The sequence below is a fragment of the Eleutherodactylus coqui genome, chromosome 13 (assembly GCF_035609145.1).
Source record: "Eleutherodactylus coqui strain aEleCoq1 chromosome 13, aEleCoq1.hap1, whole genome shotgun sequence".
Lineage (NCBI taxonomy): Eukaryota > Metazoa > Chordata > Amphibia > Anura > Eleutherodactylidae > Eleutherodactylus > Eleutherodactylus coqui.
The window spans coordinates 82,729,769-82,753,681 of NC_089849.1; the positions used below are offsets into that span (position 1 = coordinate 82,729,769).

Here is a 23,913-nt window from a genome sequence, read left to right on the forward strand (position 1 = left end):
TGGGCCCCTTAGGGCACAACAAGGACTTGACATACTCAGTGCACAGGGACTAGGAACGTACATGCTGAGTAAGCTTGCACGGAGCTGGAGTGGAAGCATAATTAAAGACCACGTTCTTGTCACAATGGAGAGTGTAAATGCCTTGTCCTTGTCACATTGTAGAAGACATGCCATCCAAAAAGTTGTCATGGAGCATATCCCTTCTAACGAAACAAGCACCTAGTACAGGGAGTATTCACGCCAGCTTATAAACCTATGCAATACAGACAATTAGTCCATTTGTAAGATTTTTTGGCAGGCAAGTCTTGGCAGAGCTCTGTACTTGAGTTTAACTCTTTGGGGTTGTATTGTCAGTATATTGTGATACCGTTCATGAGAACACAATAGGCCTACTTTTCCCATGCGCTGATAGCCAGTGGCACTGCTAGACTCGGATACCATGGGCATTTACTTTGGGTCTCCCACCCTGCACCCTAGGTGTCTACGTGGCACATACTCCCATTGATCCTGCTTAGGAAGTCCTTGCAGCGGATTGCTGATGTCTCCCGGTTTAAGGTGCTTTTAGATTATCGTTCAAATGAGCGATAATCGTTCAGTCTAAACGGAAGCCAGTGATTGAACCTCGAGCAAGAACCATTTGCTTCTTGCCCGTTATTCATATTCTGCAGGCATAAAAGCCATTGTTGGCTCGTTCGCTTATTGTTCGGGTTAACCAGCGCTCGTTCCGTCTCTCTCGGTCACTTATACAGCCAAGGTGAAAGACGGAACGATTCTAGTTAGAACAAGCCAACGATGTATCTGCTGTAGAACCAGGCTACACGAGCGAACGAGCTAGCGGTGACGTCACTCGCTTGTTCAAATGATAATCGACCTTCACACGTGCGTAGTTGAGCTTGCAAAATTTGCATGCGCAATACGCAGAGAATAGAACCTATTGATATCAATGGGTTTGTACTAGAGATGAGCGAGTATACTCGCTAAAGGCAATTGCTTGAGCGAGCATTGCCCTTAGCGAGTACCTGCCCGCTCGAGACGGAAGGTTCGGGTGCCGGCGCGGGGGAGCGGTGAGTAGTGGCAGTCAGCAGGAGGGAGCGGGGGGAGAGAGGGAGAGAGAGATCTCCCCTCCGTTCCGCCCCGCTCTCCCCCGCAGCTCCGTGCCCGCTGCCGGCACCCGAACCTTCCGTCTCGAGCGGGCAGGTACTCGCTAAAGGCAATGCTCGCTCGAGCAATTGCCTTTAGCGAGTATACTCGCTCATCTCTAGTTTGTACACATTCTCCGTTTTGGCTGCTCTTATTAGGCTAAATAGCCATTTATATCAGGGCATGTTCGTCTACTAGGCGCAAATAAACATGCCCTGGGTTCATAAAAAGTACAGTAAAATGTACTGATACGTGCGCAAAAAAAGCCTTGTTCATAGTGCAAGTACGTTGGCAAAAAAATGCTAATGTGAAGGAGCCCTTAATGTACCGAGGATACATATTGAGTTGTGGTGGTCGCAAATTCAGCTCTGCTAGATCTGTAACTGCTATCCCCCCCCCCCCCCCTACACACATATACGCACACGCATAACCTTTGTAAGTGGCCATTAAAAAGACCATCTTCACGTCTTCGTGAGAGCTCTTTAAATGCCTCTTGTCATTGCTGTGCGAGTGGTTTTCCACCTACTGTGCACATTGCTATCGATCCATCTGAGCGAGTGCGTCAGCAAAACCACCTTAATGTAAATGCACACACCTGTCATGCCTTGTGTGTCGTGCTAGCTCACACAATATCCGCCTCACTGCTCGGACCCACAGATATAGAACAAGCAAGAAAACAAGTAATCAATGCAAATCTTTCCATTTCTTGCCCGCCGTTGGAGCATGCAGATATTCCACATGGCCTGGCGAGGTTTGTGGACCGGGCCTATATATCAGTCAGGTCATCATAATGACCCCAATACTGGCCACCACAACGACATTGTCAGTCATTGCAATACATCTTACTGGAACGACCTACCAATCTGTGGTTATGAGCCATAATAGTAAGGATGTGGCCAGTGCCGTTTATGGGTCACGTGACCCCTGCAGCCAATCACCAGGCTGGGTAGTCATATGCCGTTCATGCACACATGACTGCTGAGGCCAGTGATTGGCTGCAGGGGTGATGAATGGAACATGACTACTACAACGGCTTCTGAGGCCGCTTTTTTATTTATTCCAACAACTAGCCAACAATCACAGAGCCAACATTATTCTAGACACATTGGACGACCATAACGACTCTAAGTGACGTACTGTATGTCTAGAGCGCAATTTACTCCTATGAAGACATGAGCAGAATTCACAGTCGCCTGTAAAATGGGGAGAATTACAATGGCAATAACCTGCACAAGCTGGCCCAGCCTCACACAGGGTAGAGACGCATCAAACACTGTCAGGGACATGTTTACTAACTGTCCAGGAATTTACAGATGGCTGTCAGCTCCAGTGGGAACTCCATACTCTTCTATAGTCTGGATAATCCCCTGATACAGAATTCAAATACCAGTGCCATACAGTGCCCATATAGTACCCTGTATCTAAATAATACTGCCATACAGTGCCCAGATAGTACCCTGTATCTAAATAATACTGCCATACAGTACCCAGGTAGTACCCTGTATCTAAATAATACTGCTATACAGTACCCAGGTAGTACCCTGTATCTAAATAATACTGCCATACAGTGCCCAGATAGTACCCTGTATCTAAATAATACTGCCATACAGTACCCAAGTAGTACCCTGTATCTAAATAATACTGCCATACAGTACCCAGGTAGTACCCTGTATCTAAATAATACTGCCATACAGTGCCCAGATAGTACCCTGTATCTAAATAATACTGCCATACAGTACCCAAGTAGTACCCTGTATCTAAATAATACTGCCATACAGTACCCAGGTAGTACCCTGTATCTAAATAATACTGCCATACAGTACCCAAGTAGTACCCTGTATCTAAATAATACTGCCATACAGTACCCAGGTAGTACCCTGTATCTAAATAATACTGCCATACAGTGCCCAGATAGTACCCTGTAACTAAATAATACTGCCATACAGTACCCAGGTAGTACCCTGTATCTAAATAATACTGCCATACAGTACCCAGGTACTGCTCCTGTATCTAAATACTGCCATACAGTGCCCAGGTAGTACACTGTATCTAAATAATACTGCCATACAGTGCCCAGGTAGTACCCTGTATCTAAATAATACTGCCATACAGTGCCCAGATAGTACCCTGTATCTAAATAATACTGCCATACAGTACCCAAGTAGTACCCTGTATCTAAATAATACTGCCATACAGTACCCAGGTAGTACCCTGTATCTAAATAATACTGCCATACAGTGCCCAGATAGTACCCTGTATCTAAATAATACTGCCATACAGTACCCAAGTAGTACCCTGTATCTAAATAATACTGCCATACAGTACCCAGGTAGTACCCTGTATCTAAATAATACTGCCATACAGTACCCAAGTAGTACCCTGTATCTAAATAATACTGCCATACAGTACCCAGGTAGTACCCTGTATCTAAATAATACTGCCATACAGTGCCCAGATAGTACCCTGTAACTAAATAATACTGCCATACAGTACCCAGGTAGTACCCTGTATCTAAATAATACTGCCATACAGTACCCAGGTACTGCTCCTGTATCTAAATACTGCCATACAGTGCCCAGGTAGTACACTGTATCTAAATAATACTGCCATACAGTACCCAGGTAGTACTCCTGTAGCTAAAGAATACTGCCATACAGTGCACAGATAGTACCTCGTATCTAAATAATACTGCCATACAGTGCCCAGATAGTACCCTGTATCTAAATAATACTGCCATACAATGCCTAGATACTACCTATGTATCTAAATACTGCCATACAGTGCCCAGATAGTACCCTGTATCTAAATAATACTGCCATACAGTGCCCAGATAGTACCCTGTATCTATATAATACTGCCATACTGTGCCTAAATACTACCAATGTATCTAAATACTGCCATACAGTGCCCAGAACTACCCCTATATCTCAATAATACTGCCATACAGTGTCCTGATAGTACCCCTGTATTTAAATAATCCTGCCATACAACTTCAGATGCTACCTTTGTATCTAAATAATATTGTAAACAATGTCTAGATACTACCCCTATATCTAAATACTGCCATACAGTGCCTAGATACTACCCCTATATCTAAATACTGTCATACAGTGCCTAGATACTACCTATGTATCTAAATACTGCCATACAGTGCCCAGATAGTACCCTGTATCTAAAAAATACTGCCATACAGTGCCCATATAGTACCCCTGTATCTAAATAATACTGCCATACAGTGCCCAGATAGTACCCTGTATCTAAGTAATACTGCCATACAGTGCCTAAATACTACCAATGTATCTAAATACTGCCATACAGTGCCCAGATACTACCCCTATATCTCAATAATACTGCCATACAGTGCCCAGATAGTACCCCTGTATTTAAATAATCCTACCATACAACTTCAGATGCTACCTTTGTATCTAAGTAATATTGTTAAACAATGTCTAGATACTACCCCTTTATCTAAATACTGCCATACAGTGCCTATATCCCAATAATACTGCCATATAGTGCCTAAAATACTACACCTGTATCTGAATAATACCGCCATATAGTAACCAGATAGTACCCCTGTAGCTAAATAATACTGCCATCCAGCAGATAATGATGTCTTGCAGCCACTGTTGGGTGTGGGATGATGTAGGTCCCAAGCTGGTGGAGTCTGAACAGTAAGGCGGGGTTCATACAGGGCGGATTTGCTGCGTAAGTTACGTCTGGAATTTCGCTGCGGCAAATCCGCCTGTGGCCGCAAATCTCAGCATTAACCAGCCATGTGAACGAGATTTTTCAAAAATCTCGTCCACACGGGACGAGCAATCCGCTGCGGCAAAGCCGGCACTGTGGCGCAAATTCCCCAGCCGCAGCATGTCTATTTTTTTTATTTCCATTGCATCTGCGCTCTCCTTTATGGGAGGGCCGAGCACAACGGAAAAGCATGCAGCCAATTTGCTCCAAAACCCATGGCTAAGTGCCCCAGGTTTTGAAGCCACGCTTTCCCGGTGGAAATCTCGCGGTTTTTCGCTGCGGCAAAACCGCAAGATTTCCGCCAGGAATACGACCCGTGGGAACCCAGCCTAAGTGTTTCTTTTGCTCCTGCTTTAATGCCGCCGTAGTAGGGCTCCCGACTCCCTGACCTCATTGATATCGTTTTCCGACTCGTCAAGTGATATTGCAGAAATTAATAAAACTGGAAGAGCCGTTTACACTGAACATTGGCAAACAAAGCAACTAATGCTTCCAGAACGGGTACAAACATCACTGCTCCGAGCGCAGTGCGCCAATCAATACTTCACAATCAAGATGTCAAAGCCAAAGGCAAAGTGGTTCAAGTAGGTGTTACTCACAAACAAGCTATTGTTGCCAAATTGCACGTTGATGTTTGCTAAGAGAACTCGATAACACGTCTACCTTGTGCTTCCCGTGTTTAACGTGACACATTTCCCCGCTTTATAAAGTGTTTGGTATGCGAGCTCCTTGTAAGCCACACGCTTAATGCGGAGGCCTGCAGGCGTGCACCTCATGCCATGCGGTATATGTCTCCCTCTATACGCCATTGTAACCAGTACTATACGCAGGTAAGAATGAAAGACATAACCTCTGTTGTCAGGGTAACCAAGGTGAGGGCTTGAGAATTACCGGGACACTGTAGATCATCTAGCAATTTAGACTTCTCCTGGTTCGACTCCCGGAACTGGTTACCCAGGAAACAAAAAAACTTCTTGCAAATGTATTGAATATTTAGCACTTAATTTTATTATCTCGCATTACATATACAGTAAGCCTTACTGCACCAAGGGTGGATGGCAGGGTCACCTCCAAAACGGGTATTGAGGAACTGAGCTTCGTAAATCGTGAAGGCGTCACTGCTGTCGAAACTTTCAACTTACTTACTTTATGCTCCCCCAGTTGTAGCAGGAGTGAACCCCCACTTAATTATTGTAGTTGAGTTTATATTGTTTGGCTAATATGTTTTAGGTCTGTGCCTTTCAATTTTTTAGTAGGCTGTGGAGGTGGTTTATGGTCTCTCATGGTAGCGGGGATCGGAGATGAGGTGTCATGCTTAAGGCGTAGAGTAGGAGAGACAGAAGAGTAAGGTGGGATGTTGTAAGTCACTTCGGAAAACTAGGACTTCGAAATGGAGTGAATGCTTCTATAAGGCAGATGATTACGCTCTTCAGGGTATTCCCGATTTGCCAGACTCTGGAGTATTGTGGATTGTGTCTTCATATGAAATGAACTGGCCTTGAAGTAAGAGAGCGACACTCTGAGCCACAATCCCAGCCATAACACAATTGTTGCTGTTTGGAATGAGTCGATATCGCAAAATTTAAAAAAAAAAACGCTTTAGCATGATGTCATCTGATCCCTCGCGGAGAACGCCTCATCAGGGAAGTGGTGTTCAGACCTACTTTAGCACCCACAGTGCCTCATGGTCCGATACCTGTAGAGGACTGTCCCAACCAAGGCCCTGTCGCCAACAGTAAGTTGGGTCTTGTGTCGCCAGCCCCGTCAGCCCATCCATCCACTCAAACCTCGGAGGTCCTACTGGCCAGGTGGCTCTACAAAGTTATCGCCACATTAAAATTTTGGAAAAATACATTGCCTTACATCGTGAACACAAATGATGTATAGAAGTGATGGATGGCATACAGTGACGGTCGAAAATGAACCAATATATCCAGCGTATGAAACCATCAATAGTTAAACGTGCAAATAACACCGGGCAACAAAAATGCATTTTGAAATTATTTCCTTTCTCAAAATAATGAAACCATTCTAATTTGGGGTCGAGAAACACAAATATGACATTAGGGTTTGTTTATTAGCCCTGGTTTTTCAGATATACTAATCTCAAATCTCCTAACTGGATGCAGAAATATTGGCGATATGCAGCCTTTATGATTGGAGTAATTTGACAGTTCTAGGCAGAAAATGTCAGCTCACCGCACGTAACAAAGTTCTTTTGTGAGTTTTTACAATTACGTGGCATTCTAGATTCTAACCTGAAATTAAAGGGGTTCTGACATTAAAAAAAAAAAATTGTACTCACCTTGCCTGGCTAGGACCGATCGCCAGGCATGTCCCCTCCAGCCGGCATCTTTTTCTGTGGCTTGTAGAAGCAGAGCAGGAGCAGTCAAAATGACCGCTTCCTGCTTTGCTCCGTCCGTCAGCCACTTCCGAGGTGAACGGACGGGCCACCCACAGCAAGCACGTAACAAGCAGTGCTTGCTGTGGGCGGCCCCTCCGTCCTGGCTGAACTCCGAGATTCTGCGCGTGCGCAGTGGAGACGCGGCCCGTCCTGACTCCTGTCAGAGGGCACCTCTCCACTGCGCATGCGCGCGATCCCGGAGCAGCGCGGCTCGTGGAGGAAGAAGAGGAAGAGCAGCGCCTGCTGGGAGATGACCCCCCCCCCTATGTCAACAACAGGAGACAAGGTAAGTATTATGTTTTTATGTTTTAGCAGCCATTAATCGTGGGTTCCCTGTGTCCATTAGGCAGACCAGGGAACAATGGCTGCTAAAGCATAAAAACATTATTCATGTCAGAACCCCTTTAAGGGAAAAAAACTAGTTGGAGAACACTTGATAGCCTTTTTCCATTGTACTATATACATATCAATTTTAAGATTTAAGCATTACGGTATCTGATTTACATTTTAGTTATTCAACTATTTTACTATATACACTTGTTTATTTAATGATTTCACTCATCTAACCTTGTGGATCTGAATAAAGGTGTATATATATTTAACTTAAATGGGCTACATATCAGAGCCAAGAGCTAACTCAAAGTTCTCAATGTCATTTTCGTTTCTTCAATGATGAAATGATTAAATGCCCATTTAAACACACAGATAATCATTCAAAAGATTGAAAGATCAGCGATCGTTTTGCATAAAGTACTAATAGGCACTAATTGCTATTTGTACTTTATCAGCTTCTTTTGCATGCAAATGAGCTTCTGGGAGCTGCTGCAGAACTCAGCAGGTGGTCTTAGCTCTGTAATTAGCTCCAATGTTCAGCCATGGGCTGCTAAGAGAAAACAATGTAATTTCTAGCTCCTTGTGGAGAATTCAGCACCATGAACAGCAGACACAGCATGCTGTCCTGCTTATCAGCTGTTCTGCCTGCAGGGCTGACAGCTGAGACAAAGCAATCAGCTGTAATCAGCTCTCCCCTGGCAGAACACAGCATGCGGTCCTGCTTATCAGCTGTTCTGCTGAACGATGGTTTTCAAGCAGAACTGAAAAACAATGTTTGACAAAAAAACTGAAAGATGGGAACATTTAAACAATGATTATCGCTCAAAAGATGGCTTTTGAGTGAATTATGAGCGATAATCGTTGTGTCTAAATGGGCCTTAAGAAATATCTACCCAAGTCACATTTTCATCATAGTCTATAATCTTTTTGTATAGAGCGACAAAGACTGAACTTAATAAAGATTAAGACTTTATTACAAAAAATAGCAATGCTTAAAAAGAAAAAAATGATAATGTAAAAAGAAAAGATAGAGACAAAGCAAAACAGGATATCAGACCTTGATGATTAGATCGGTATGAATCTGAGCACAAGAAAACAAGCGGGGGAAGGGAGGCTGTTCCTGTAGCTGATACAGTCTCCTAGCCTTCTAACCAAAGAGGTTCTACACCCTTGGCGTCTTAAGGACTCCCCCAGTCACACCTTATATCTTCCACTCCTAACATCAGAGGAAGGCAGGTTGATTAGATGCAAAAAAAATTCTAAACAAATATGCAATTCAATATTTAGATCATATATCCCCACGAGGCACTCCTAGGAAAAAGCTATGAACACCATATTTCATAACATGATGTTATCCATCTACAGACACCAAGCATGGCATAGGAGAGATTATTAAAGGGGTTGTCCCGCGAAAGCAAGTGGGGTTCAGCACTTCTGTATGGCCATATTAATGCACTTTGTAATGTACATCGTGCATTAATTATGAGCCATACAGAAGTTATTCACTTACCTGTTCCGTTGCTAGCGTCCCCGTCTCCATGGAGCCGTCTAATTTCAGCGTCTAATCGCCCGATTAGACGCGCTTGCGCAGTCCGGTCTTCTCCCTTCTGAATGGGGCCGCTCGTGCCGGAGAGCTGCTCCTCGTAGCTCCGCCCCATCACGTGTGCCGATTCCAGCCAATCAGGAGGCTGGAATCGACAATGGAACGCACAGAGCCCATGGTGCACCATGGGAGAAGACCTGCGGTCCACCGTGGGTGAAGATCCTGGCGGCCATCTTCGCAAGGTAAGTAAGAAGTCACCGGAGCGCGGGGATTCGGGTAAGTACTATCCGTTTTTTTTTAAACCCCTGCATCGGGTTTGTCTCGCGCCGAACGGGGGGGGGCTATTGAAAAAAAAAAAAAACCCGTTTCGGCGCGGGATAACCCCTTTAACTCAGTTTATATGCATTTCAGCCTGATCCCGAGGCGACACAAAGAGAAGAGTGGATGCGTTTGACTCGGCATCATCTCCCAATTCTGGAGATATGATACTTTTTAGTCTATTCTGCATGGATGACCCAGCAGAATCTTCAATTATTAATTTCCCCATTATTTTACCTCTGTTCTCGTCATCTGGTATAATCCGGAGACATGGTGTTGGCCGGATTGTGTATTTACTGAATGGCTAGGACAGTAGAAGGTTACAGGTCATAGGGTTTCCTGTGGCCATCAACTGCTAGAAACAGGAAGAGTATACACATGGTAAGAGACTATCCCATTCAGCGAAGAAGCGATAATTGGACCAAAGCCATAGTCCATTTCCTTGACTTTACCAGGAAATTAATGAATATTAAAGATCCTGACTTGGACAGGATATGTGAATGCAATAATATCATACTTTATAATATTCACCAAATGACCGTTCCTTTAACAATTGCTCAACCATCAACATACTGTACTTCTTTCTAATATGTATGGCCACCTTTAGTCCACATTTTAGCATATCTTGTACTCTATTAACAGGCTAACTTTACATTGCAGATACTGGAAGCACACAACCACCACCACATGAGAACAGCAGTAAATTTATATATCCGCAGATGGACCTACTAGAAGTAAAAGCCGCTGTAAATACTCCGTAAGTAAAGAATAGTCTTGTACTGAAGGTGCCCATAAACCATCAACAGATATCGGTCAAACATCTACTCAGCCGACAGCTCTCTCCCCCATACCCATAAATGCTCTGTTTGGCAGAGCATTCATGTATTCTACATGGCGTGTGGAAGGTAAGCTAATCTCTAAGTAAAACAAAAGGATCAGGCACTGAAAGGCGACACACCCGATCCTTCTTTCATAGAAGCTAGAGTTGGAAGGGACTCCAGGGTCATCGGTCCAACCCCCTGCTCAGTGCAGGATCACTAAATCATCCCAGTCTTTCCTTGACATCATCTGTCAACAGAAATTTGATAGATTCGCCATACACATGCAGAAGTTGTCTGGCCCCGCCAGATTCAGCCGGTTTGGACAATTGAACTCTAAGGGCCTTAATTCTTAAGTCATTTAACAAAAATAGACGATTATGGATGAAAGAATTCTTGGAGTTACATCAATCAATTGATAGCCTATGCTTAGGTCTGACACTGCCAGTCAGCAGAAAAAAAGGTGTCCTGCTGTTCCAGCAAACACCACATTCACCGGCAAAGTGGTGCTTCCATATAAGCCCAATAGTGTAGATTCCGTGTGTGGTGCTCGGATCAGTCCTGTTCAAGTGCCCCCCTAAGCAATAAATGGGTCCTTTCATTTTGCTACTTGAAAGGAGTCCTAAGAGACAGAACCCCACTAGAGATGAGTGAGTATACTCGCTATGGCTAACTACTCGAGCGAGTAGTGCCTTAGTTGAGTATCTCCCCGCTCATCTCTAAAGATTCGGCTGCCGGCGCGGGTGACAGGTGAGTTGCGGCGGTGAGCAGGGGGTAGCGGGGGGGGGGGGGGGAGAGAGAGATCTCCCCTCCGTTCCTCCCCGCCGACACCCGAATCTTTAGAGACGAGCGGGGAGATACTCGGCTAAGGCACTACTCGCTCGAGTAATGTGCCTTAGCGAGTATACTCGCTCATCTCTAAACCCCACCAATCCAACCTTAATTCTATTCTAAGGATAGCCCATCAGTGTTTGGGTCCTGGAGAAGACCTTCGGTATAATCAAGAATATTAAGAGTGGTTTTCACAGTTGTTTTGCCACCATCAGTGCCACTGATTTTCATTTTCAAAGAAGTAGCCTTAGATCATTATATGAATCCAAATCATTATTTCTATCAATAATCCTATCTAGCTCCAATTTTGGCTGCTATGGGTTTACTTGTGTAGACATTGTTGTGGACGATGATTAGGATCCATGCAATTAGGATATGTTAATACTGAAACACGGAACGGTTAAAGGATCTGGGAATGTTTAGCTTGCAAAAAAGAAGGCTGAGAGGAGACTTAATAGCGGTCTACAAATATCTGAAGGGCTGTCACAGTGCAGAGGGATCAGCCCTATTCTCATTTGTACAAGGAAAGACCAGAAGCAATGGGATGAAACTGAAAGGGAGGAGATACAAATTAGATATTAGACAGTGGGGGTGATCAATGAGTGGAACAGGTTACCACGGGAGGGGGTGAGTTCTCCTTCAATGGAAATCTTCAGAGGCTGGACAGACATCTGTCTGGGGTGATTTAGTGATCCTGCAATAAGTTGGCGGTTGGACCCGATGACCCTGCAGGCCCCTTCCAACTCTACCATTCTGTGGTTCTGAGTGTAGAAATGCTTGCTCCTATCATTTTAAGTAAAGCAGGTATTTCTCTTGAAGACGGTTTAATTGTGACTATTTGATTGAGGTATTTTTCCATACAGAATCTCATTGACAAGTAGTACCAGCATTGTTGTATACAATGGTATTATTCTTAATAGTTCCCTACTGTACTATTGTAGTGCCGAATAGAAAGAATCAATCAAGAATTTCTCAGATCATCAGTACAAAATGCAAACTGTACTTACTGCTATAATCAAAATTATTCTGTATGTGAAAATCGATCAGTTTCAAAATACTCATATGTGGTTGTTGGGAGAAATTGCTGATACAGAAATTGTAGGATTGTGTCTGATGTTCTATAAATGTTCTGACGTTGGTTAAGTACGTATCGTTAAATAGGGTCTTATTAGATGTTCTGTCACTTTTCGAACCAGATTTCCATTTGGAGGGCAGAACCACGTGTCCGGTCTTCCCCCCAGAGTCCTGTATGAAAATGTAAGTCTATTTAATGAAACAACACAAATGTGTCAATGTGTCACACTTGTAAGGGACACATATTCTCTACAACAACAGGGCTGTGACTTATCACTGGTCTGTCATGTCTTTGAATCATACAAAATCATCATGTAGCTATTTTTTTAACATCTATGTCCCTCATGAAGTCATTTAAAACCTCGGGGGTCATTCACATTGTCCCTTTTTGTTTTTAATCTCACACTTTCCCCCTGTAGCTGGGGCATCCATAGGAGCCCCAGTTGCAGGGAAAAAATTCCCCTGTAGTGACATTAGTCACTAATAGAGCTGGTCTGGGTCTGTTAGGACCCTGCGGCTCTGCTGTGAGAGGGAAGGGGGGGGGGGTCACTCGGTGGTCACATGATCACCAGGTCAAATAGCAGAAGTATCACTTCAACTTTCTCCCTCCACTACATAGCGCTCATTGAGTGCTATGTAGTCTGCAAGAGAGCAGGCAGAAGCGGTTAAAAATCACTTCTGCCTTCTCCTCAGGGTCCTCGGCTGCTTGATGGCAGGAGCTTCAATCCTGCACTGTATTTTTGCTATCGGCTGGGGTTAAAGCCCAGGACCACGCGCCATAAATTTATGATGCTTGGTCATTAATGGGTTAAAGGAAAATAGGCTACCTTTACAATACAGTGAAGTATAGCAAAAGAGTACAAGCGCTACAAAAATTATGGAGTGTCATATAGTAGCCAAATAATATCATCATACAGAGGCTATATAATAGCCCCATACAGTTCTCAAGGTTTCTAAATCCATTAATGGTGGTGCAGCAGAGAATGATAGACCCCGCCGTGAACCATCTTCAACAAGTAGAGTTTGATAATTATAGGAGAGGCAAATGTATCACTAAGTGTCATTAGTTTTGGTATAACAAATACTGTTTAGTTACTGGAGTTGCTCTAAAGGCCCAATTAGACACAATGATTATCGCTCAAAAGTCGCTCAAAAGACATCTTTTGAGCGATAATCGTTGTGTGCATTTACACGGCAAGATGATCGCTCAAAATTCGCTCAAACGGCATTTCAGTGACAGTTTGGAGCGTTCAATTTGCATAAGTGTGTAAATGAAGGCTCACGCTGTATGCAGAAGACAAGCGGGACCTTCTGCATACAGCTGTTGTCTTCTCGGAGCGCTTAGCTGGTGTACAGCTGAGCGCTCCGAGCTGGGTATGCAGAACGCAGCTGGAGCGCTGTCTTCTGCATACTACTGCTGTGTTCACAAAGCACTCAGCTGGTATACAGCTGAGCGCTCCGAGCGGGATATACAGAAGACAGCTGGAGCGCTGTCTTCTGCATACTCCTGCTGTTTTCATGGAGCGTACAGCTGAGCGCTCCGAGCGGGGTATGCAGAACACAGCTGAAGCGCTGTCTTCTTCATATTCCAGCTGTGTTCTCCGAGCGGGATACCAGCTGAAACAATAGTATCAGCGGTATCCCGCTGAGAGCTCAGCGCACAGCACTGACGAGGCTCATCGTTGTCTTTCAGCTTGCTGAAAGATAACGATGAGCGACTTGTTGATGAAAACTGCACGATTCTCCCTCAAAAGACGGCTTTGAGCGATTTTTGAGCCAGAATTATTGCGTCCAAGTGGGCCTTTGGTTATGATCACTTAAAATTAATGAATTACAGTACAGGGTTTCTCTAATACGGTGTAATTTACATTACGAAATCAAAGCTATTCCAATAGTAGTCTGCGGGAACTGCAAGCACCACAAGCAAAATGTGGATAGTACTGATGGTAGTCTGTATTCTATGAATGGAATTCAACATTAAAAGGAACAATATAATTAGTGATGTTCTTGTTTTTTTCTCCTACAGACTCCTTATCCTTCTCTCTTCTCTCCAGCAATGCAAGCTGCAGCCCCTTTCTACCCAGGGGTTCCAGTTTCAACACCTTTTTTCCCATCAGCTCAGCATCCATTTCCACCACTTCCCACAGTTCCCATGTCAGCATCTCCTGTATGTACAAATACGCCTCTATTTCCCGAAGTCCCAACTCTAAGTCCTATAGCTGCGCCATTACTGAAGGCGACCACAAACATACCTTCTGAAAAAGGTTCAGGTGAGCTGCAAGGAACTTCAGTTGCTAACCTATTAAATCCACTTGTGGGCATTGATGTCATGTATTGAGAATGACAAACCAGACAGGACACTGGTTATTAGTATAATGGCAGGGTGTGATTTTGTGTTGCTTTGGGGCTGATAGATCTTTTTATGATAGTAGTGTTGAAGTAATCGCCTAATTTAGGTGATACTGAAGGATATCGAAGCCTTATCAATCAGGTATGCCTAATTATTATCCTATGCATTGGAGAAGAGAAGAATGAGAAACATACAAGTGATGTTTCCAAGATCTTCTGGTATATTGTTCCAATTGAATTCAATGAATGGCTGAGCACCGCCTACGATTGGCTGAGCGCTGTGACCAATCACAGGCTGCGCTCAGCTGATCAGTCACAGCCCTTTCAGGAGGTGGAGATTTTTAAATCCCCGGCAGCAGAACAAGCTGAAGAAGAGGGCCAGGGAATCCAGTGATAAGACGCGCAGGAGTCCCAACAGTGGCAGAGAGGTGATGTTTTTTTTTTTACACCAGCTAAGGATGATTTTCAGGGAGGAGCTTATATTTCAAGCCCTTCCCCAAAAACCACTGCAGGGGTGGCCAGCAGCCTATTGCTTTCAGTGGGGTCGCCGACCGCAGTGGCAGCCCCCTTTTAAAGCAATGGGCACAGAGCTTCGTTCACGCGTGTTTTGGCACATCCGTGAACGCACAGATTTGTGCGCACATACACGCGCGCTAATGCACGCTTGTGTGAATGAGGCCTAAGGCTGTCTTCACACAAGCGTGTATACATAGCTATTTACCTGCATAAATACGCTGGCCATCAGAAAGAATGCATTGGATTCAATGCATTCATTCACTTAGCCCTGCATATTTACCCATTATCATTCAAAAAATGTTCAAACAACAAAAAATAAGGGATAATCATTACATGTAAACACGGGCATTGTGCAGTTTTCGCTTGAATGACGATTTTAAGGTGAACTTAAAATCCATCCTTCAGCTAGTGAGAGATAAAGTATCTCTCAATAGACCGCAAGCTGTTATCTCCATGGAAGTCAGCAGATAACATTGTAATCTGCGGGCAGCCAAGAAGAGAACAATGCACCTGGGCGTGTGATTAATCGCATCTCCTGGAGGCTTTTTTACATGCAAATGACAGCAATGGGAGAACATCCCAGACCTCTGCCACAGCTGTGGCAGGGGATTCCTTCATCCCTGCAGGCATGAAGGAATCCCCTGCCATAGCTGTGACAGCTGTGGCAGAGGATCGTGATCTTCTTCATATGTTTTCAATGCGGTCGGTGCTGCTGGCGCCGCCCATTGAAACCAATGGGCATGGAGCTACAGTCATGCGCATTTTTAACATGCATCAAGCGCATTTTTTTTGCACACATAGGTGCGCAAAAAAAACGCTCATCGGACAAGGGAGGAAGTCGAAACGCACTTACTGCTCCTTGTTACGGACAGGGTAGTTAAAAAAAAAAAAGCAAGTATACCCCTTTAATCCCATTTCTTGCTCTCAAATACACAGATATAGTAAGTTAGAATAATACATAGTGTACCCAATTCTGTGTCCATAAGTCATTTCAGTTCTGATTACCGCTTTTCAATGTATATTTCAGACACCAGAAACGGCGCACCAATGCCAAATTATTATGAGCTCTTAGAGTTTGATCCACTGGCTGAAAGCACCAAGACAGAGTAAGTACTGTACTGTGTGTAATACTAGTTACAGGCAGTCACATTAGGCCACGTCAGATGTTATTCAGTGACCTCAAGGTCATTTGATGCAATTAGACGTTAAATCTATATTTATATGTTTCATCGCCAAATTCAAAAACATTTCGGTAAGATTCTGTTTCTCAAAAATGTTCTAAACCCTCAGAAATGTTTAAGTTCCTATTCTTGGAATGTTTGAAAACAAAGATCTGGTACCGTGTTGCCAGTAGAGCAAAATGTGATTGTTCCCAGCAAGAGAAACCAAGTAATCTTGTAGATATGATACCTTTTAATGGCTAACAAAAATACATGATGTAATAATAGCGAGCTTGCGAACAAACGCAGGGTACTTCTTCAGGCTTATCCACTCTTCCTCCACCATGTTTGACAGTTGGTGTCACACACTCAGGAAATATCCTTTCACTTACTCAATGGCGTACAAAAACCCTCTGTGATGGACCAAAGATGTTACATTTTGTTTCATCAGTCCATAAGACCTTCTTGCACTCTTCAGTAGTCCACTCGAGGTGCTGCCTGGCCCAGGCAAGCCTTTTTTTTATTTTGCAATCTCAGCAGTGGCTTTCTTACAGATATTCTACCTGTCAGACAGAAGTCTTCTCTTCACAGTTGAAATGGAAACTTGTTTATTTTTTGCTGCATTAAACCGAAGATTTTGTGCTGTGAGGCGCCAATTACACAAACTGTTGACTGTCAAAAACTTGTCATCTTATTTTGTAGTGGCCTTTTGTCTGCCAGACCTCTTCTTGTCAGTTTCCAAGTGCCTTTTGATTGTATATGAAACTGCACTGACTGCCATCTTGGCTTTCTTGACAATTTTTCTTTAGGACAGACCGACACTTCTAAGGGTTTTAATTGTCTGTCTTCTTGGCCAACTCTCCTATTCCCCTGCCAATACGATTCTTCAGGTTGCAAGGTAACTTTGCCGCGCACGGAGAAAGACAACAATAAAGAGGTGTGTGAACACTCGTGTCCTTGCCCTGGAGCATCTTGTAAATGGCAAGAGTCCTTGGATGCAGTCATGCCAAATTTTATGCATTAGCATAAGTCCATATCAAGATTACACGGAGAGGACATTGTGTTTCTGTGGACTGGGTTATGATGCAGTCCTGCTTTGGTTTTCACTTTATGCCGGTCTTAGAAAAACAGGAAAAATACAGTGGTCACCAGCAATTCTTTGCTGTTGTACGGCTAATAGGCACACAGAATAAATTAAGAACTTTGCTTACCATCTGAAGTTAAATGGTCATTGGCGATGATTGGCTTGGGAGGCCACTCCACATTCTATTCATGAGGGTATTGTAACAGCTATCATGAACTGTGACTGCCTAGTGTTTGATACAAGCATTGCAGGACTCTTTGCGAAAAATGGCAATTTAGGAATAAATGTAACAATTTCAATGTGTTTCAAAAAAATCTAAAATCTTTGCCATTATAATAGCAATGTGCTTTCTCCTGAAGAGCAAAACTATCCAAATCCTGCCCCAAAGGGTGTAATGTAGTCTGTTCCAACACTGGTTATATAGAATCAGAGGGCTTGAAAGCAAAGGTTTGGTACTGTGTTACCAGTAGGGTTTGAAAGTAATCTACAAAAGTTGAGATTCCTGTAGGAATAGCTTGCAACTAGAGAGGAGCGAACCTACTCGGCCCCGCCCCTTTTTCGCCCGAGTGCCGCGATTTTTGAGTACTTCCGTACTCGGGCGAAAAGATTCGGGGGGGGGGAGCGCCGTGGGTGAGTGGGGGGGTTGCAGCGGGGAGTGGGGGGGAGAGGGAGAGAGAGGGCTCCCCCCTGTTCCCCGCTGCTACCCCCCACTCCGCCATGCCTCCCCCCGCCCCCCGGCGCCCCCCGAATCTTTTCACCCAAGTACGGAAGTACTCGAAAATCACGGTGCTCGATCGAGTAATTACTCGAAACGAGTAGGTTCGCTCATCTCTACTTGCAACCAATTTCAAACCATAATTTGCGTTATGGCGGGTGTGGGCCCACTATGCTAACTTACCAGCTAGGCCGTGATCCTGAACTGGTGAGGTTAGCAGCTGATCCTGGTAGACGGAGGTATTGGAGTATGATGCTGCAAGTCCGCCTGATCGTCGAGCAGCAGAAGTACTAAGGAACACTAAGTACCAGCAAGGACAGATGTTCTCTAATCAGCAACGTGAGATGGAGATCTTGCTCTAAACTAAAACAGGGTTAGGGGAAAAGCCCTGCCTAGAGGCAGGGTGATCGTTCTGACAAGAACAACCCCACGGTCTTCACCTGAGGTTTGTCTATCCCTGACAGAGCACAGGAAAGATGAACTGAAAACACAGCAGAGTACAATAAATGCAAATCGTAAAGACCACAGAAAAGAAGACAATACAAAAGCAGGAAGGCACTAGGGAAAACGCACATGGGAGAAGCACAAGACGGAGAGCAAGTAGGAATGTGGAAGCAGGAACCAGTCTGGATACCTGAAGCAACATACACCAGCACTAGGGCAATGAGACTGAGTTCCCAGCTCAGCTAAATAGGAAGGTAATTGCTGATGATTTGCAACTGTACTGGAACACTGAAAGGAGTAACCCCTGCATTGCTGCAAAGAAGTGTACAATAGTGATGGATTGGGGGGAGGGATTGGCATATGTCTTCAGCTTAAGCCCATGATCTTTTTAGACCAAGGCAATATCCCTGGCTACTAGCACTATATCAATGGGTCGCGTACAGGACCCAGCGATGCAACTGAAAGTTATGGAACAGACAAGACCATAAAAAAATGATGGGTGGTCAGATAGTGACTCATAGGGTAGCTACCATTTCAATATGTGGCACCATGGAGGATTATTCCATTACTTATTTGCATGAAGAAAAGGGGAAAACACAAAGACGTACATTTACCGGTGATGCGTTATTATGTTAGGTGGATAAGCTCTGCAAGTTACTGACGGGGGTTCTATTAATATGTTCTCTTTCTTTCAGGGCTATTTATGAGGAAATTGATATGACATCATGGAAACCAAAGAAGAATTCTAGCTAGTACCCTGTGCCTGGTAATAATCCTTAGATTTCTTTCTATCAGTGTACTTATGTATTTGCCAGGGGATTCAGCCTAAGGGCGCATTTAGACAACCGTATATCGGCCGGGTATTCACGCCAGACGATATACGGCGTCACTCTCTGCAGGGGGAGGAGGCTGGAAGAGTCGGGAGCAGTGCTCTGAGCTCCCGCCCCCTCTGCACTATTTGCAATGAGAGGAGGCGGGGCAGGGGCAGGGCTAAGTTCCGGGAATTAGCTCGGCCCCTGTCTTGCCTCTCCTCATTGAAAATAGTGCAGGGGGGCGGAGAGGAGGCAGAGAGAGGGTGGGAGCTCAGAGCACTGCTCCCGACTCTTCCAGCCTCCTCCCCCTGCAGAGAGAGACACCGTATATCGGCCGGCGTGAATACCCAGCTGATATACGGTCGTCTGAATGCGTTTAGATGTAACGATTAGCATTCAAGAAATAGTGAACAATCATTCATCCCCATACTGCAGATAACCTGTCCATGTAAAACCACCCTTACTGCCCTCACCCCATTGAGAACACCTGCATGGTAAGTTTGGCCGACAGCTATTGTAGTATGTGGCCACCTATAGGCAGAGAGAAGCACATAAATGCCAGATATCCAAGGTGCCATTTGTCTACCATGGTAAAATGGATCTGGGAGGGTGAAAAGCGATAAACAGAAACTATTTGAGGAACAGTCTGGTTAAAGTTATCACTACCAAACATCTTGCAAATAGTCAATTTGAAGGGTACTAAGGGTGGCTGCAGATCTCTGCCTGGGGTTCCGTTTTCCTGCTCTGTTTGGGAAGTAGGAAACAAGAATCCCTGTGGCCAAATGGCTCCGTCTCTCGATGAAACCGAACAGGTTCCAACGCCGATGTGACATCAGCCTTACTTTTTCTCAAAGCTTATTCAGGTATTGTATAACATTTCTTAAATTGCTGTAATTTAATAGTTTAGGCCACTGTCACACGCGCCGCTCTTTGACCACGATTTAGCGTGAGTGCCGCGCTAACTGCTGTACAAGGCCACCATTGATTTCTATTGGGCCTCGCAGACATGCACTATTTTTCTATTTTTGCGTGTTTTAGCGCTTTTTGACACGCCTCATCACCCATCACAATGATGGGGTACATAAAAAAACGCTTTCAAACACTGTGACATGCGCTCAAAAACGACGCTCAAAATCGCGGTAAAAATGTCACGATTTCAAGCGGCGTTTTCTGGACACGTGTGAGAGTGGCCTAAGAGTCGCTGAGTGTGATATTATATGTTTATGGATCAGAGACTAGTCAGTGTAACAAATATATAAAAGCCGTGACCATTTAAAGGGGACACATACTTCTTCACAGCACTACAACATGTATAAATTGAGTGAGGTGTATACTTCTAATTGTCCAAAATCCTCTGTGACAGGTCGTCATACCTTGGATGGTGGACTGATGGATGTAGAAAATTATTGATATCACAGATTTGTCACTGACGCGTCAAGAAGCCGAAGGCATTACCTTGAGGGAAGAAGTGACAAATGAAGAGCTTCCTTGAGTCCTACAATGGAAGAATGCGATCCTTCTGAAGGCTGTTACCTGTCAAGAAAATTCATGGCAGCCATGTGTTTACCAGACTATATTGCTGTTTGTACAGAACAGTCATGACTTCTGGGGTCTTACATTAAATCCATGCTTTCATTTTAACCAATTGTTCTCTCAAATCTCAATACACTGCTGAATCTACCTCTAGCCCCCACTGCCAAGGTGGTGCACCGAGCAGGGGCGTAACTATAGGGGGTGCAGGGGATGCGGTTGAAACCAGGGCCAGGAGCCTAAGGGGGCCCATAAGGCCTCTCTTCTCTATATAGGGAACCCAGCACTATGAATAAAGCATTATAGTTGGGGGCCCCGTTACAGGTTTTGCATTGAGGCCCAGAAGCTTCAAGTTACGCCTCTGCAAAGGACTACCACTAGCAGCCTACGGAATGGGCCAAGCGCTGTTTCCATAGCTCTCTTTGAAGTGAATAGGAGCTACGGAAGCAGCAGAGCACACAACACTATATCTGTAACTCCTTGAGTAATGGAAATAGCGTAGTACGATGTCTTTGTAGCTGCCGTTCATTTCAATGAGAGCTATGAAAACAGCGCTGGGCTGAAGAGCTCTTTTCGTCAGGCAGTCGGGGCAAACGGCTGGGTTTTCCTATCTCAGCCATGAAAAGCCAAGATGAGAACAGCCCTTTAACTCTACAGTCTTATGAAAAGATGCAGAGGCCTCTGAGCGCTGTATATAGAAAAGCCCAGCTGTAAACCCTATAAAAACATTTAATTAATGGTATGTATCAATTATTGTTACAGGAAAACAGAACTGAACCCTTTGGAATTACCTGGATTTCTGCATTGATTACATTGAATTCTGCATTGTGTTGTGACTTAAATAACTATTGATCCACTATCAATCCAAGTGAACCTCTGTGTTAACGAATTCTCCAAGAGCTAATTGGCAAGCAGTGTTTCAATTAAGTGGAGATTGGAAGTGTAGGTTTCACAGGTGCTTTGCCCATTATATAAAGGCACACAAAGTCTGGTTGCAGACAAATCTGTTCTTCTCAAGACAGATGGGTTAATGTGAACCATGCCTTGATGCAAACACCTTTCAGAAGACCTTAGATAACGCGTTATAGAGACACACAAAGCTGGAAGAAGCTACAAAGGCATTGCTAAAGACTTGGGTGTATATCAATCAAGGTTATCTACAAATGGAGAAAATTTAGAACTGTTCTTACTCTCCTTGGTAGTGGGTGTTCAGGTGAGATCACTCCAAGGAGTACAATGAGCAATCCTGAAAAGGGCCAAAAAAAGTCCAAGGGTAAAAGGATAAGACCTACAGCAGACTACAATTTACATGTTCATGTATCCACTATTAGAAAAGAACAATACCGATGTTCACAGGCAAACACCATGAAGGAAGACACTGCTGTCCAAAAAAACCCACCATTCTGGCCTGTCTGGAGTTTGCCCAAGAGAACCTGGATGTTCCACAATGCTTCTAGGAAAATGTTCTATGCACAGCACACCAAAATATCATCCCAACTGTGAAGTATGGTGCAGGTAGCATCATGGTTTGGGGCTGTTTTGCTACCTTAGGGTCTGGACGTCTTGTAATCAATGAGAGATCACAACATTTTACAGTAGAATGTAAGGGCAGCAGCCATAACCCCAAGCTGAAGAGCTGTTGGGTGATGCAACAAGACAATGACCCAAAGCACACAAGTAAATCAGCTAAAGAATGGTTGAAAAAGAAGATAATTTGTGTTTCAGAATGGCCAAGTCAGAGTCCTGGCCTTAACTCTAGTGAGAAATTGTGGCATGACTTGTAGAGGGTTTTCCATAAAAGGCGTCCAAAATATTGATGAACTGATTCAAATTTGCATGATTTTGGTGATCCAATAATGCAATGACCCAATACAATGCGCATAAGTAATTCTGCTAAAGAATGGTTGAAAAAGATCTCGTTTGGTATTAGTGTACCTTGATGCCACCGGAAGCTAGGGGTTTGATAGCAGGTACGCCCCTGTCACACCCCTAGCTCCCGATTGGGTCAAGGCACGAAGGTCCTAACAGGACAGTAACGGCTGTAACATGGCAGCATTAAAATATAATAATGTAAGCCTAACAAGTTATCTTTTTTTTTTTTTAACTTGTATTTTATTAAGGTTTTACAATTTTACAACAAAGTGGTAGACATTTCGCTGAAAAGTGGTACAATCATGCAGATTTACAATAAGCAGTGTCTACAATGAAATGGAGGAGACTGAGGGACTGCACACCAGAGAGCCTTCAGCATGGTGTTTTTTGTAGTATCTCAGCTCAGTCTTAATTTGCAGTATTCATTAAGAGAAACAGTGTATAGAATAATCGGCCTGGCCAGGGCCCAACTTGGTGATGTAGAAGGGGTTGGAGAACATGAGGGGTAGGGGAGGTGAGGGGGGGGGGGGGGTGGTGACAGGGACAGCTTGGGTGTTTCCCTCGGGGCGAAGATTGCCAGAGACAGTCCTGGTCCATGTGTTTTGCTACAGTGTAGCTTTCAGTTGGTTGAGGTTTTCCCCTTTTTATTGTTTTGTTTGTTTATTTCCCTCTCCTAACAAGTTATCTTACCCTCACCCTAAGGTCCCCCGCTCACAGCCGGCAACCTCACGGCTTCTGTTCCGCCGCCAGAACAGTCTGCTCCCTGTTGGCCGCTGCCCCGCTTACAGCTGGCGTGCTGAGCGCTTGTGCTTCACGAGTGGCACAGTGAGATCCCTGCTGCCCGTTCCTCCGCAGAGATCTTGCACCGTCAGCGCTAGTGCTTGGCTGACGGGAACGGTATCTGACGTGTGGGGGAAAGGCTGCCGGCATGTGCTCCTGCATAGCACTTTGTGTTCCCACTGAGCCTGCAGCGACCGTTGCCCGTCGGGAAAGCCGCCTAAGGTGGGGGGGGGAAGGCCACCACCGCCGTGTGCTTCTGCATAAAAGTCTCTGTCCCCCGACCATGCAGCGGCCGGTATGTAAAACTGTCATTGGGTGGGTGTACCTCTTGTGGTGCGCCGCCGGGCACGCTGGACTTCCTGGTGGCGTCAAGATACACTAATACCCTCTTGTTTTAAAATGGCCAAATTAGAGTCTTGACATTAACCCTGTTGAGATGC

The 23,913-nt window shown here is 44.5% G+C and overlaps 1 protein-coding gene and 1 pseudogene across 1 annotated transcript in view; both read left to right on the top strand.

The window, feature by feature from the left end:
* The window catches only part of TOM1L1 (target of myb1 like 1 membrane trafficking protein), a 95,177-nt gene extending 74,245 nt beyond the window's left edge, over positions 1-20,932 (top strand). Inside the window, exons 11-16 of the mRNA XM_066588051.1 lie at positions 10,149-10,245; positions 12,334-12,394; positions 14,238-14,481; positions 16,104-16,182; positions 19,175-19,245; positions 20,655-20,932. Of these exons, the coding sequence (XP_066444148.1) occupies positions 10,149-10,245; positions 12,334-12,394; positions 14,238-14,481; positions 16,104-16,182; positions 19,175-19,232 (539 nt within the window). The 3' untranslated portion in view covers positions 19,233-19,245; positions 20,655-20,932. The remainder of the gene's footprint in view (positions 1-10,148; positions 10,246-12,333; positions 12,395-14,237; positions 14,482-16,103; positions 16,183-19,174; positions 19,246-20,654) is intronic.
* On the top strand, positions 17,015-17,866 carry LOC136588282 (E3 ubiquitin-protein ligase SIAH1-like; annotated as a pseudogene).
* Positions 20,933-23,913: the final 2,981 nt, after the last annotated feature.